At 56.1% G+C, this 15198-nt stretch overlaps 2 protein-coding genes and 1 long non-coding RNA gene across 10 annotated transcripts; 2 read left to right on the top strand and 1 right to left on the bottom strand.

Moving 5' to 3' along the window:
• The first annotated feature begins 167 nt into the window (after positions 1-167).
• LOC115495437 (uncharacterized) lies at positions 168-1753 on the top strand. The gene is made up of 2 exons (XR_003960626.4): positions 168-555; positions 1537-1753. It is a non-coding gene; the product is annotated as an uncharacterized lncRNA (long non-coding RNA).
• A 1238-nt stretch (positions 1754-2991) lies between these two features.
• Positions 2992-10050, bottom strand: PSMD13 (proteasome 26S subunit, non-ATPase 13). Its single transcript, XM_030273634.4, has 13 exons — positions 9831-10050; positions 9506-9584; positions 8855-8889; positions 8703-8758; positions 8315-8358; positions 8029-8115; positions 7331-7502; positions 6748-6827; positions 6539-6664; positions 5977-6039; positions 5181-5261; positions 4381-4497; positions 2992-3650 (listed from the first exon to the last, which is right to left on the bottom strand). Exons 1-13 carry the CDS (start codon positions 9923-9925, stop codon positions 3555-3557), a joined length of 1131 nt encoding a protein of 376 aa, XP_030129494.1. The 5' UTR covers positions 9926-10050; the 3' UTR covers positions 2992-3554.
• A 15-nt stretch (positions 10051-10065) lies between these two features.
• Positions 10066-15198, top strand: SIRT3 (sirtuin 3). 8 transcript variants are annotated; one of them, XM_072929582.1, is made up of 9 exons: positions 10066-10198; positions 10367-10398; positions 10429-10463; positions 11601-11792; positions 12081-12313; positions 12422-12522; positions 12724-12885; positions 13216-13425; positions 14699-15198. In XM_072929582.1, exons 4-9 carry the CDS (start codon positions 11746-11748, stop codon positions 14717-14719), a joined length of 774 nt encoding a protein of 257 aa, XP_072785683.1. In that variant the 5' UTR covers positions 10066-10198; positions 10367-10398; positions 10429-10463; positions 11601-11745; the 3' UTR covers positions 14720-15198. The 8 variants fall into 8 exon arrangements, with proteins under 8 accessions (XP_072785683.1, XP_072785682.1, XP_030129496.4 ...); XM_072929580.1 differs by lacking the exon at positions 10066-10198 and adding an exon at positions 10211-10293; XM_072929581.1 differs by having other exon boundaries at positions 10367-10463.

Below are 15198 nucleotides of genomic sequence, written 5' to 3' on the forward strand. Positions count from 1 at the left end.
AGAGGAATTTGGAAATAGCCCTTTCCAGAAAGTCCCTTCCTGCTGAATGGTGCTTTGAGTGTTATAAAGTTTATAAAAGCCCAGAGAAGAGGAGGTCCAAGGAGAGAGGAGTTCTGCTCCAAAGGAAAAGTTTTGCTCTAAGGGAAAAGGCCCCACCCAAGAGGAGGTCTCTGCTCTCCAGCAGAACATCTCAGTGCCCCCCTGCACTGGCTGGAGACAGTTTTTAGTCTCAGACCCCTGGGCAGTGCTGAGGGGAAAAAAAAATCCCAAAACAATTAAGGAAAGAAAAATTAAGCAGAGAGCAATTTGAGAAAACCTGTCGGGCTGTTCCTCCCTGTGCCCCTGGAGCTGTGCCAAGGGGTGGCAGGGGGGTGGTGGCAGCAGTGACAGTGACAAGCTGGGCAGCTGCAGAGAGAGGAGCAGCAGGATCACCCTGAGAGCGCCATGAGGGGTTTCCAGAGGGGCTCCCAGCTCCTGGCAGCTGCACTCCGGATCAGCCGGGTCCCCCGGGCACAGCTCCGCTCCCACCCCCCTGAGCACATACTCTCCGGTGGTGTGAGTATCCTGGGGGGCTGAAAAAGTGGGAACAGCCCGGTTGGAGGGGCACAAACCCTCTGTGTGTCTGGGCCAAACTGTTTTGGAAGGGGGTGGAAGCAAAAGGGGAGGGGGAGGAAAAGAAGGAATGCGCCCTCAGGTTCCAGCCCACACCCCCACAGTGTCCATGTCCTGCTCCCCCCTTCCCGGCTCCTGCTCCGTTTGATTTTGTCCTTTCAGCCTTTTTTTAAACCTTTGAGGTTTGGGGGTCCCTGCAGCCCAGGGCAAGCGGCAGCAGTGACACTGGTGGTCCCTCAGGGCCACACCCAGACCCTGCCCCCCTATTCTGGGACAATCACCCCAAAGGGGTGTCCTCACAGGCAAGGACAGGGGCTGCTGTCACCACGGAGCCCAAGGTCCCTCTGACACTCCCCCTGCAGGGACAGTCCCCCCCCAAACCAGACCCCCCCAGGCTGGGTAGAACAAGATGGGAAAAAGAAGCTTTCCCCCAAAATCGTGCCTGATTCCCCCTCCACCCCTTTATCTGGGGTTCTCCCTCCGCTGCCTTTCCAAGGTCTTCAACAGAGGAGCTGCAGGAGCCTGGGAGAGGCTTTTTCCAGGCAAATAAATCAAAGGAAGGTGCCAGTGTGGGAGGCTAAGGCTGTCCTGGTTGTACTGGGGAAATGAGGGGCTGCTGCTGGCTGCAACTCCCATCCCAAAGTCACCTGAAAGTCAGGAACACTGCAGGCCCCAGCCACAGCCTCAAGGTCAAACACTGCTCCAGTGTCCCAGAGGAACAACAAACCTGGAGAGCACCAGCTCCATCCACTGCCAGTGGGAACAGCTCTGCTCCCCAAATCTCCCTCCACAGCCCCAGGACAGGTGCCAAGGACGGGAAGAGCACAGGGAAGTGAGCTGGCTGCGGTGTTGGACGGCAGCAGCACAGCCATCCCGGGAACCCTGTGTGCCATCCCACTGATTCCTGCTCCTTGTCCCCCTCAGGAACAAGCCATCGCCCTCACCCTGATGTTCTCATCCTTCCTGGTGCCCACAGCCTGGGTCCTGAGCAACATCTACAACTACAGGAGCAGGCCCGAGTGAGGAGTGGCAGGAGCAGCCTGCTCCCTGCTGAGAGCATCCCAAGGGAAGAGCCCTCGGGCAGAGCCTCACCATGGAACCCCCCAAGTCTGCTCATTAAAATCCACTTTGCATTCAACAAGGCCTCACTGGGTTTGCTCCATCCTGTAGGGAACCAACCGGATCTGTGCCTGCTGCCCTGATGGCAGCATTCCCTCAAGGGCTGCCAGCAGGTCCCAATGGGAAGGCACATTCCCTCTGGAGCCTCCACCAGCTGCAGTGCTGCGTGCACCCAGGCAGCTCTCCCAGCACAAGCAAGGAAGCCATCCCAAGGTAAATTCCCAGCAGGAAAACACTCAAAGGCTGGAGTGACATTAAAAGGGCGCCACGGGCTGGGGGCTGGGCACGCCTGCCCACTCCCTGCCCTGTAGGAAGGGCCTCTCCAGCCACCATATCCCAAATTACCTGTGCCAGGGAAGCAGCCAGCATGTTGAAGGTTTGGGTAGTGAGGGGTACTTCCAGGTGTCTTGGGAAAGCCTGTCACAGTTCTGCAGATCTGACCCTCATTCCCAGGAGCTGCTCAGAGCTTTCACAGCCAGGGGAGTGCTCCCACAGCACGGGAGCTGTGCTCCTGGGAGGAGCTGGTACTGCTTCCCACAGTGACATTCCAGATTTTGGATGCTGATCTCAAGCAGCAGCAGCCCCACAACTCTGACTCCAGTGGAGTTTCCTTTGTTCCCTAAAGCGTAGTGACAGCCCTGGGAATAAGGATGAGATCTGACATGGCACTGGGAAGGAGATTGTGCTCCTTTAAAGCTTCTCCTGTCCCTAGCTATGAAATAAAGGGAATATTTTCCTGATTCGAACACCTACTTCTTCCACACGCTTTCCTGAAGTCATTAAAGTGGCACCAGGAGTAAGCCTTGGAAGACAGGATGCAGCAGGAATTGGTCAAGTCAAATCAAGTGGCTGGGCAGGGAAGAGGCAGGCACTGGGCACTGAACAACCCCCTATCCAGGAGGGAATTTCAGCCAGAAGGGCCTGGAGAGCACCCAGAGGAGGGTGAGCTGAATACAGGCTCCAGCAATTCCATTTTGTCCTGTTTTCCAAAGTCTGCCTCCTTTGTGTGAGGCATCTCTGCACCTGTCTGGTATCAGCCACATGCTCCCTCCTTTCTCTTGCTGGATTAACACCTTCAGTCAAGGCAGGAAAAGCAGGAAAAGTACAAAAATTCTAACAGTGCCATTTGCTAATTACACCAGAGAACCAAACTGGTGAGGAAAGCTCCTGAATCCCATGAGTGGCAAGGCCTGACCCTGGAAACATATTTTTAAAGGAATCATCAGCAGCTCAGCTGCCAGTGACGGAGGCAACACAGAATTCCCAAAAAGGGAAGGCAGAGACGTTTATTCCGGCAATGCCACTGCACCTCACCTGAGCACAAAGCGTTGGTGAAAGACACCCACCCCCTCAAGTGTATGGACACACCCACTAACCAGGAATCCCGGGAAAACCCTTGGATGGAGCAAACAATGCCTCTGCTGCAGATGAGGAGGGGCAGAGGGAAGCAGGGCTAGGGGAGGAAGAGGATTTAGGGAATGCTGCCTCAGGCTGCTGCAGGGGCAGGGGGAGAGGGCAGCAGGACAGGCTGTGTCCCCTAAGGCCAACACCCCTTGGATCCTGCACTAGGATCCCACCCTCCTGCAGCAGCTGGAGGCAGGAGGGATCAGGAGTGATCCATCCCCCCAGGAAGCAGCTCTGGGATCAGGGATCAGAGTCACTCGTGCCAGCAGAGGGAAAGCTTGGCTCGAGCACCAAAGGGGCACACAGCGAAAGGCCACGTCCTCATCCTCCTGCTCTGCCCACCCACCCCTCCATGGATTCAGTACAGTCAGTGCTCCGAGTGCTGCCAGCCTCAGGAGCAGCAGGAATCACTCTCTCCTCTATGTCAGGATGTCGTGGGCTTGGTGCTCCACCAGCATCTCCATGCTCCGCACGTCCGTGCACCAGAACTCCAGGCGATCCTTCATGCCCTTGATCTGCAAGGCAAGGCCACAGGGAGAGTGCCTCAGCTCCTGGGAATGCCCACAGGCTCCTTCACACACCTGAGAGCTCAAACCATCCCTCAGAGCCCCACACACTGAGACAGGGAGATGCCCCATCCTGGGAAGTGTTTCAGGCCAGGCTGGATGGGGCTTGAACAACCTGCTCTAGTGGAAGGTGTCCCTGCCCGTGGATGGGCTTTAAGGTCCCTCCCAACCCAAACCATCATGGGATTCTGGGATTAACAGCTTCTACCAGCTGAGCTAAACTGAAATGCACCAAAGGAATTGTCTGCAGCTGGAATTCCAGGCACTGATTTTTGGGTTTGAAGGTAAAGACACCCTGCACAGTCTCCTTAAGTGTTATAAGGATGAACTTGAGAAGCTCAACAGCTCCATTATATCCTGGCCTTCTCTCTTCCCAAAAGGAATGTGCCTCCTACATCCCTGAAACTCCCAGAGGTTGTTTCATGCATTTGGGAATGAGGCCTGGATCCTTCTGGAAAACACAACCATGGCTTCTGTGGTCCATGGTGTTTGTGTGGCTTTCACAAGGGACTGATGTGCCAGCCCTGTCCTGTCCCACCTCCTGGAAGGTTTTTGGGTGAAACACCAGGGGCAAAGCCAAGCCCCCAGGGAAGCTCATTCCCAAGCCATGACTCATCCTGGCTGTGGTGTCACTCCCAGGTCACCTCTCCCTGGCCCAGCTGGAGCTGGTGGCCATTACCTGCTGCAGGTCCAACACCCGTGGCTGCACCCACGTCATGTGCACCCTCTTGTCCACCTCGTCGATGCTGCCCTTCACCAGCCCCACCGAGAGCGCCTTCATCACCAGCAGCTCCACCTGGGGACACAGATAATCCTGGGAAATGACCCAGACCACCCCGCTTTCCCCCTGAGATGAATAAAACTCGGCATCTTCACATGAGATCCCCTCAGAACCCAGGGCAGCAGCTCTCCCAGCTGTCTCCTTTCAGGTGACAGAACTGCCTTGGGACTCAGCACCTTGGCAAGAGGAGTTCTTCTCCCTAAAACTTTCCCCTAAAGCTGGATTTTAGGTTTTTTTTTTAGTTCTTTTTCCCCTAAAAGAACTAGAATTATTTTCTTTTCTCTGAAATCCAAGGAAGAACAAGGCAATTGGAAAAAGCCAAAAGAGCCCAACTGTCCCCAAGCAGCAGGTGGAAGTTGGTCTCTTCTCCCAGGGACCAAGCGACAGGACAAGAGGAAACAGCCTCAAGCTGCACCAGGGGAGGTTCAGGTTGAAAATCAGGAATAATTTCTTTATGGGAAGGGCTGTCAGGCATTGGAAGGGGCTGCCCAGGGAGGTGCTGAAGTCCCCATCCCTAGAGGTGCCCAAGGAATGACTGGATGTGGCACTCAGTGCTCTGGGCACAGGCTGGACTCGATGATCTCAGAGCTTTTTTTCAGCCTAAATGATTCTGGGATTCTGTGTGGTTCAGGTCTATCCAGGCACTCTCAGAGCTCCAGAACCTGGACATTACCAAGGGTGTCTAACCCCAAACTCACCTCGTTGACGGTGACTTTGGCACTCTTGGCAATCTCCTCGAAGGTGAGCTGGCGGTGGTTGGCTGGGCGGGTGAAAGTCATCTGGATCCAGGGAACAAACCAAAAAAAAAAAAAACAACCCCCACAGGGTTTTAGGGATTCCCACAGCTCACAGAGCCTGCCCCAAGCTGCCCTGCCCAGTCTCACTCTGCACTGGCAACTGCATTTCTCATGTTTAATCAAAGTAATTCAAACAAGAATGTTTTACACTATTATGGTGAAAGCAGAGCCTTCCAGTGACAGAAAGGGACTGTTTCAGATTATCCATCAGGGAAAGGACCCTCAGTCCTTGGGAAACAAAGGTGTTGAACTCTGTTCTAAAAGCCTTTTTTCATCCTGGAACATACTGCAGACACCATCCCTGAAGGATTGCTCTCCCCCTCCTCCACATCACAGAATTAACATCTTCCACTATCCCAGGTTGCTCCAAGCCCTGTCCAACCTGGCTTTGGACACTTCCAGGGATGGGGCAGCCACAGCTTCTCTGGGCAGCCTGTGCCAAGGCCTGACCACCCCCACAGGGAAGATATTCTTCCCAATATCCCACCCAACCTTCTGTCAGAAAAGCCATTCCCCCTTGTCCAGCACTCCATGCAAGAGCCCCCCTGGACCTAGGGACAAGCAGCCCAGCATGAGGTGTTTTCCCTCATGGCACCTGCCTGCGCCTCCATCTACAGGTCAAATCCACACTGAAATTCCTGTATCCAGGAGATACTGCAGGTGAGTGACCAGACACACTGAGCACATCCCAACTCACCTCCATGAGACACAACAGCTGGATCTTCTGCAGCAGGAGTGCTTCGTTTGCAGCCAGGTCGGGCTGTGAGGAGAGAAAAGGCACCAAATCAGGTCAGGATTACATTTTCTCCCCATCCTGGGGCAGAACAGCTTTACATAGAGGAATAAATCCCTGGGAGGGTTTATTTAAGAGGAAGAAGGCTACCACAGCCCACCCACCAGCCAGGAATGGTCCCAAAAAACAATCCAAGTGCCAGTGAACTCACAAATCCATTGCTATGCCAGTGATTCCTGGTGTAGCCAGTGCAGGTAACAACCAACATCACTCTTTCCCCCCACACTTCCCAGAACAGGAAGGAAAACCACTGTTTTCCACTGGAAGCACTCCAAAGGGAAGCCAAAAAAAAAACTAATTACGTGTATCAAGATGGAATAACCACTCCTAGGCTCTGATCAGAATGGTACCAGTGCTCCAGAGCCAGGACTGAGGCAGAGTTGATTAAGAAAAAGTCCACAGACTCCAAGTGTCAATCCAAGTGGAAATCCCAAGCCTGAGCCTTCAGCAGTCCCAGAGCCCTCACCTGCTGCCCCCAGGCTGACTTGAGGGCCTGGAAGGTCTCCACGTTGCCGCTGTTGAAGGCGAAGAGGGTGTCAATGAGCCACTGCCGGTCCGTGCTGCGCAGGGACTCCAGCACGGGGTGCATCAGCTGCAGGGGACAGGCAGGAGGGTGTCAGCAGGGGAAAACCAGCTCCTGGGGCTCCAGGGATGAAGGGGTGTGGCAGCACTCACCAGCTCCCCAAAGTTGTAGACGCCTTCTCCCAGCAGCCCGGCCAGCCCCAGGGTAAAGGCTCTCTCCTGCTGCTCTGATACTGGAAGAAAAAACAAAACAAAAATAATTTGGATGAAAAAATAGCCAAACCAAACCCATACGGATAAAAAATACCCTAACCAAAAGTAATTGGTATTGACAACAAAACCCAAACCAAAAATAATTTGGATAAAGCACCACTTTAAGCTCCATTGAGCCATCCCTCACATACATTAAACTATTTCCAGCCCTCATCTTCCCCCACAATGCCTGAAATTCAGGAGCCTGCAGTAACCACAGCACAAAAGAGCTGCTTTTTGAATCCAGAGTGAAAATTTTTGGAAATTGGAACAAACTTGTCCTTGTGGCAGGGGCATTCCCCCTCTTCCTCCCCGTACAACTCAGGAGCAGGTCCTTGGGGGCCACTCCTCAGTCCAGCCAGACCTCGGATCCACCATAGCACAGCCAAAATGACACGGAGGGAAAACCTCAGCCAGGGCATTTATTTGGGTTGGGGGATGAAGCGGAGCGTGGAAGGTGGGATTAGCCCTGGAGAGGAGTTACCTGGCAGGTCCTTGACCTCGATGCAGCCCAGGAAGCGCAGCGCATCCTTGTAGTAGGCGGCGTGGTTCCCCACGGTCTGGTAGTACTTGCTGGAGAGGTCGTAGAAGCGGCTGTGCACTGATGTCACCCCGGGCAGGGTGTTCAGCATCTCCTCCACCTCCTCGATGGTCTCCTGAGAAGGACAAGACCTGGCTCTTACAGTTCCCAGCTCTAAGGGTGGCAATCTTTCCAAGGGATCCCTGGTGACATCCCAGGCAAAGCCACCATCGCTCCCACACCCTTCCCTGTGAGGAGGGTGCTGAGGCCCTGGCACAGGTTTCCCAGAGAAGCTGTGGCTGCCCCATCCCTGGAAGTGTCCAAGGCCAGGGCGGAGCAACTTGGGCTAGTGGAAAGTGTCCCTGCCCATGACTGGGTGATCTTCAAGATGCCTTCCAACCCAAACCATTCCAGGATTCCATCACCCAAACCCATCCCTCTGCATTTGCTCTAGGAGAATCAAAGCTGCCCTGCCTGAAAAACAAAATTTTGAGTTTAATAGATGGTTTTTAAACCAGCCTAGGATGACAAACCCCATGTGCTTGGCTCAGACAACAACACCACAGGTCCTGGCGAGCTCAAAAGTCCCTCAGGACCAGGAGCTGGGATAACCAAGGAATGTCACAGCACCCCTAAACTCCCCATCCCAGGCCACCGCTCACCTTGGTGACCTGCAGGTCCCCGATGTTGAGCTTGAGGGCCCCGATGGCTGTTTTGCAGAGGATCACAGCCTCGTCGCTGCTCTTCACCTGCAGGGACACAGGGACCTGTTCAGAGTGTCACCTGCAGCCAGGTGTGCTCCAGGGGCTGGACAAATGCCACTTGTGACCGTATTCCTGCATTCAAATCCCTGTGGAAAGGTGCTGCTCTCCAGCACAGGTGACACACGTGCCAGTGACTCTTGGCCTGCTCAGAGGCAAAACTCACTAAGAGCAACTTCCAACATACCTTTTCCCGGGTCTTCTCCAGAAAAGTCAGAGCCACATTGGGATCTGGAGTAGAGGGAAAAACAGATTTAAACGAGCAGCTCTCATGGAGCTAAACCTCGCCTACCAAGCCACCTTTGACAGGATTCCTGATGGCTGGAATATGGGTTTTCCATGGCCTCAGCCTGCAGCAGCTGCTGCCAGGCAAGCTGGCCTTTTCCTCACCAACCACCTCTCCAGAGAAGCTGTGGACTTCCTGCTCAAGGAATCATCAATAACTTACACTTTCTAAGCCAGCACTTTCCCTTCCTGACACAGCAGAAGCACAACACCTTCCCATCCAAGACTGACCTATCCCTGGCCATGTTCCAGAGGTCACAACAGGACAGGGAAGAGGGGAGGACACGCACCTGTCATCTGCCGCACCACGTGCAGGATAATCTCCACCAGGGACAGGGGGTTCACCCTGCAGAGAGCAGTTCAGAGTCAGCACAGGTCCCCCAAGCCTCCCAGGTGACCCCAAGCCCCCCCAAGTGACCCCCAAGCCCCCCCAGTAACTCACCTGTGCTCAAACTCGCTGATGAAGTTCTCGTAGAGCTGCAGGGACAAGGACAGGGACACTCATGGCAAAGGACACCCGGGTTCAGAGCTCCTCACCATGTTTCCTCTCTATTCCAGCTCATTTGAACATCCCTGGAAGTGCTGGGCACGGCTGTGAGCCAACTGGGCTAGTGGAAGGTGTCCCTTCCAGGGAGGGTGGAACATGATGGTCCTTGAGGTCACTTCTAACCCACACCATTCAAATCCCTCAATCCTATGATTTTTCCAGAAAATCAGGCATCCCATAAAGAAAGTCCAGTACTGTTCAGAACGCAGAGCTGCTCATTCTATCTAATGCTATCCCCATGAGCTTCTTCCAGTGAACACCCATCCTGCACTTACATACCTCTTGCAAAAACATGGAATGAAAAAAAAATCTCCTTGCAACTCCTAAAGATAATAAATTTAGGTAAGTGAAGTAAAGAATTACTGTGAAGCTTCTGAACCCAAGACATTTAATTTTAGTAGAATTTCCACAAAGTAGCCAGTGCAAACACCCCAGAAGCTGAACTCACTCAGGTCAGTAATCCTCCAAGAGGATTAAGAAAGAGAGAAGCCACAGACTGTTTTCCCTGGTACAGAACACAAGGAAAGCTGGGAAGAGTCGGCTCACCTTGATGAGCCCATCTCCCTGGGCGAAGCAGGGGTCCTGCACGAAGTCCAGCACCTGCAGAGTGAGCTGGTGCCACAGCCTGGGGACACAGAACAGCCCCGTGAGCCGCCGCGCCACGGCCCGGGACGCGCCCGGCAGCGGCTGACGGGGGCGCGGATCGGGGGCGAGCCGGGGGTGGAACCCCCTGACAGGGCAAACACCGCCGGGTCACCTCCCGGGCGGCTACCGAGGCGGCTCAAGGGACGCGGGCCCAGCCGGGCCCCTCAGCCGCGCGGGGCTCCGGGGCCCGGGGCGGGCGATCCCCCCGCACCCCGTCCCCGCTCACTTCTTGTTGTACAGCTCCTCGAGGCGGTGCCACACGGCGGCCTGGCCCGGCCCCGCGCTCTGGCTCTGCTGCAGGAAGCCCGGCACGTCCTTCATGGCGGCGGCGGGGCCCGGACGGGGCCGGGACCGGGGCCGGGGCCGGGACCGGAGCGAGGAGGCCGCGCCGTGCCCGCTGTGCGCACTCACTTCCGGCCGCGCGGGGCGCGCCGGGTACCGTAACGCCCCGTGCCCGCCGCCGCCGCGCACTCGCTTGGCGCCGGTCCCGCCGCGCCCCGCGGTCGCCACGGCAACATCGCCACGCCGCCGACCCCCGGGCCTTCCCCCGCCGCCTCTCCCCGCGCCCGCACGGCCGGGCCGAGCCCGGGCGGGGTGAGCGGCGGCGGGGCGGCGGGGGCGCGGCGCGCGCGCTCGCGGCAGTGCGGTAGCGGCGATGGAGCGCGGGGCGCGGGCGCTGCTGGCGGCCGGTGAGCGCCGGGCGCGGGGGGAGCCCCGGCACCCCCGGGCCGCCCCCAGCACCGCTCTGCTCTCTTCTTGCAGCCTGGAGGAGCCTGTGGGAGCGCGGGCCCCGCCACGGCGGCAGCGCGGCACGGGGCGGCGGGCACGGGAAGGGGCCGGCCGGCGGCGGAGCCGGGAGGTAGGTGGGGAATGCCCGGCTGGCGGCTGGAGCATCCCTGCGGGACGGGAGCGTGGGGATCGGGGCTGGGATGGGATGTGCTCCCGTGATGGAGGATGTTCCGCCCCGTCTAAGCAGGGACAGCGCGCTGGGAGCCAGGGCTGGCCTGGAAGCCCGGAGAGCAGGGATCTGCCAGGGAAAACTCAGTATTTTTCCATGACTGTGAATTCAGCTCCCCGGGAACCCGGTCTGGCAGGGCAGAACCGTATCCTTGTGACAGCAGCTAAAGACCGTGCAGGGACACCTCCCTAGGAAGTCAGTGTCACACATCCCAGGGAAGGCAGTGTTACATCCCTTGAAAGGCAGAGCCACGTCCCTGTGACAGCAGGCTAAGGCAGTGCAGTGTCACACCCCTGAAAAAGCAATGTCATGTCCCTGCAAAGGGACAGTCACAGCCCAAGGAAGGCAGAGCTGACCACTCTGAGGCCTGGAAACACTTCCAGCTCTGTCCTTGCTCCTCAGGCTTGCCAAGCTCTCCTGGCTCTCCCCATGCCTGGTCTGGACTGTGCACAATGCCCCGCTCCAGCAGCACTAATTTTCTGGGAGAAGCTGTTCCCTGCTGATAATGACTGTTCCCGAACTGCTAATGACTGTTCCCAGATGACAATGGCTGTTCCCAGCCCAGCTGGGCACAGGACTGTGATTCCTTTGGACAAGGACACACAGAGCCCAAGGGGGGAACAGGGACATGACAGTGTCTGTCACTCTGCTCACCTGGACAGGGTGACACATCACCCTGAGAGAAACTTGTTGAACTCAGGATACAGGAGGGTCTCCTGGATCCCAGGGGAGTGTAAATCAACACTGAGACTGGTGATTCCCAGTGCATGGGTCCAGCCTTGTGTCCATCCCTGTCCAAAAATACCCCCTCACAGGAGGACTGGTGATTTGGTATTTTAGATCCACATAAGAAATTGCTGAGGGACATGTCTTCTCCAGGGTTTGGGTTGGACTAACAGCCAAGCTTTCTCCTAGTGAAGCCCAAGCACAATCCTGCCCAGAGAAGACGTTTCTGTGGAATTTTTGGGTGATTTTTCCCCCCTGAACCAAAGTCACTGTCAGTTCTCTCAGTGCTGTGCTTCCCCCTGTGCCGAGCAGGATCCAAGGCTCCAGGCCCTTCTGTCTGAGCACAGCTGCCAGAGCCATTTTGGGCTGGTGGGGAGGTGATGAGGGGAAGCAGAAGCTCACCTTGAAGGATGTGGCCGAGCTGCTCCGGAAGAAGGAATGTCGGCGCGTGGTGGTGATGGCCGGCGCCGGGATCAGCACACCCAGCGGCATCCCAGACTTCAGGTGATGCCTCCATCCTGTGTGTCCTTGGAGAGCTGAGGTTTTGTCCATGGAAAGGGTGATTAAACATTGGATGGGGCTGCCCAGGGAGGTGCTGGAGTCACCATCCCTGGAGGTGTCCGAGGAATGACCGCACGTGGCACTCAGTGCTCTTGTTGACAAGGTGATGATGTATCACAGGTTGGACAGGTTGATGGTCTTGGAGGTCTCTTCCAACCTCATTGATCCTGGGATTCTGTCTCCAGCCCAGGTCCCACTGCAGCCCCTCTCAGCTGCCCCCTGTCCCCGCAGGTCCCCCGGGAGCGGCCTGTACAGCAACCTGGAGCAGTACGACATCCCCTACCCCGAGGCCATCTTTGAGCTCGGGTATTTCTTCGTCAACCCCAAGCCCTTCTTCACCCTGGCCAAGGAGCTCTATCCTGGCAACTACCGCCCCAATTCCGCCCACTACTTCCTCCGGCTGCTGCACGACAAGGGGCTGCTCCTGCGCCTGTACACCCAGAACATCGACGGGCTGGAGAGAGGTGAGCTCCCTCTTCCCATCTCCAGCAGCAGTTGAGGGGAGAAGCAGGACTGGGGAGATTCACACAGGGAGGCATTGGCTCAGTCCTTTCCCACACATTGTATTCCAGCGGCTGGGATCCCTCCTGACAGGCTGGTGGAAGCCCATGGCACCTTTGCCACTGCCACCTGTACAGTGTGTCAGAGAAACTTCCCCGGAGAGGACTTCAGGGTGAGTGGGCCCAGCCAGGCATCAACACAATTAACACAAGGAGGCATTAATTATTACCGCAATGACAGGTCCAAACCTGCTCTTTTGCCCTTGGGGACAAGAGGTTTATGGAGGGGACCAGGTTGGGGTTGGGTGTTACTCTGAAGACATGTGGTGATTCTGAACCCCTGTGACAGGCAGTTTTGGGGTCTCTCCCTTCAGGGAGATGTCATGGGGGACAGGATCCCTCGTTGCCCTGTCTGCACCGGAGTTGTCAAGCCTGACATCGTGTTCTTTGGCGAGCAGCTCCCACAGCGCTTCCTCCTGCACCTCACAGACTTCCCCATGGCAGACCTGCTCTTCGTCATCGGGACATCCCTGGAGGTCTGGGAATAAGGGAAACCCCTGGGAAAAACTCACATGGAAAACAGGGCCTGAAGGGACTCCAGAGGGGAGAGAGGGCTTAGAGAAGGCAAGAAAATGGGTTAGGGAGGCAAAATTTGAGGTGGAGGGTAAGAAATAGGGGGGCGGTGCTCTGAGAGACCCTCTGGAAACCCGGTGGGCACCTGGAGAGCTGAGGAAAGGCCACTGGGTGACTGGTGGCACTGTGACCAGTTCAGAGCAGGGGTGGCTGAGCGGTTCCAAGCCGAGAGTGCTGGGCACTGGTGCCCCTGCAGGGTGACTGTCCCCGTGCCCCCTGGGTTCCCCCCGCAGGTGGAGCCCTTTGCCAGCCTGGCTGGAGCCGTGCGCAGCTCCGTGCCGCGGGTGCTCATCAACCGGGAGCTCGTGGGCCCCTTCGCGTGGCAGCAGCGCCACAACGACGTGGCCCAGCTCGGGGATGTGGTCGGTGGCGTCGAGAAGCTGGTGGAGCTGCTGGGCTGGAAAGAGGAGATGCAAACACTGATCCAGAAGGAGAAAGAGAAGGTGGGAAGAGGCTCAGACCCCCAGCTCCCCCTCAGCCCCTGCGTTCCCTGTGCTGGAGTTAAGCATGGGAGCGGGTTTGTGCTTGCTGGGGTCACGTTGCACAGAAAAGTGCAAAAAAAAACCCATTCCCACCCAAACCTGAGTGCTGTTTCACAACCAGTGTGCCAGGGCAGAGCGCTGTGACTGTCTGTGGAAAGACATGGATCTGCCAGTACCAGATGAGTTAGGAACATGGAAAAGGACAGGATTTGGTCTAAAAGTAGTGACGCTCTTAGGGACTGAAAAGCTTCCAGCTACATCACCTGGTGTGTGATTTGTTCTCAGGCAAAGCCTGTAGCTGTAGCTGGAGGTGCAGATGCCAAGGGGTGGGAGTAACAAGACAGGAGATGCCCTTGGCCAGCAGTGCTGGGCTGTGAGGCAGCAGAGCCTCAACACAGAACTGGGATGTTCCACAGGGAGCACTTCCCTTGGCTGTGAGGGGCTGGGAACTCTCACCCATACAGTCCCTTCATGGCTGTGCTTCCACTTCCAGAGGTTCTTCTGGAGCATTAAGCAGTAGGAGAGAGGGAAGGGAGGCTCCAGTTGTGCTGAGACCCAACCAGTGCTGCCGTGGCCAGAGAGGGAGTGGGGTTACTGCTCCTGCTCCACTTGGCAGTGATGAATCCTTAAATCGACTTTTTTCCCCACCATTCTCACATCTTTAACCCTCTGGGATCTTCAGGAGTGAGAAGTTGCAGGGGAACAAGTTCATAATTACTCAGAGCTCAGTGCTGATGTTAATTACTACATTCCTTTAGACCACTGGGAGGCTTTTTCCACATTTGACATCAAACACAGCTGTATTTTTTAGGCATACATTGTCCAAACGTACTTCATAAAATCTGGTTTCAGGATTCCAGTTGCAACATCCAGGTTGTTCTTACTTCCCCCAGATTATGCATCAGGAATGAGTAGGAATTGTTAGCCTTTTCGCCAGGTTTTTGATTTTTCAGTACCAACATTTTGGGGACCAGCTAGCCCTTGGCTTGATGCTTGTGCTGCACTGAATCCCTGAGGGATAATGCTGGTGCAATAGTGATGGAGGAAAACCAGTTGCTTGGAGCAACCTGGACTAGTGGAAAGTGTCCCTGTCCATGGCCAGGAGTGGGAATGGATGAGCTTTAAGTTCCCTTCCAAGCCAAACCATCCTGGGATTCCAGGATTCTGTGGGGATGGTGCTGGGGGGCTGGAATGTTGGATGCTCCCTGGCAAGCACTGGGGTCTCTGTTTCCAGCTGGATGCCAAGGAAAAGTAGGAGGGTGCTCAGCACATCACTTGAGGATGTCCAGCCATGAGTGTCACCAGCAAGTGTCCAAGGGCCTGGGGGCTCGTGCCAGCACATCCAACGAGCTCGGTGTCTGTAGGTGCCTGTTTGGATCTCCCTCCTTCCGAGCCATCCATCCCAGAGCCCCTCAGAGGCACTGGTTCCATGGAGCAGGAGCTGGAATGCCATGAAGATCAGGCCAGGACAGACTGGAGAGTGTTTGCCAGCTCCCACCGGGCAGAGCATCCAGTTCCTGTCACAGCTCCTCCCCAGCCACTGTTCCCTTGGCCATGATCCTCAGCTGCTGCAGGCTTTGTTTAGTCTTCCATAAAATCTCTGCTAATCAGGGGACAAGCCAGGGGTGAGGGGGGGGGCTGCCCCCCATTCCCATTCCAGTTCAAGCTGCTGGGGAATTTTTGAATCACTGGAGTGTTAATTATTTAATAATAAAGAGACAATTCGTTTCTGGA

Source organism: Taeniopygia guttata, chromosome 5, assembly GCF_048771995.1.
Source record: "Taeniopygia guttata chromosome 5, bTaeGut7.mat, whole genome shotgun sequence".
In the NCBI taxonomy this organism is placed as follows: Eukaryota; Metazoa; Chordata; class Aves; order Passeriformes; family Estrildidae; genus Taeniopygia; species Taeniopygia guttata.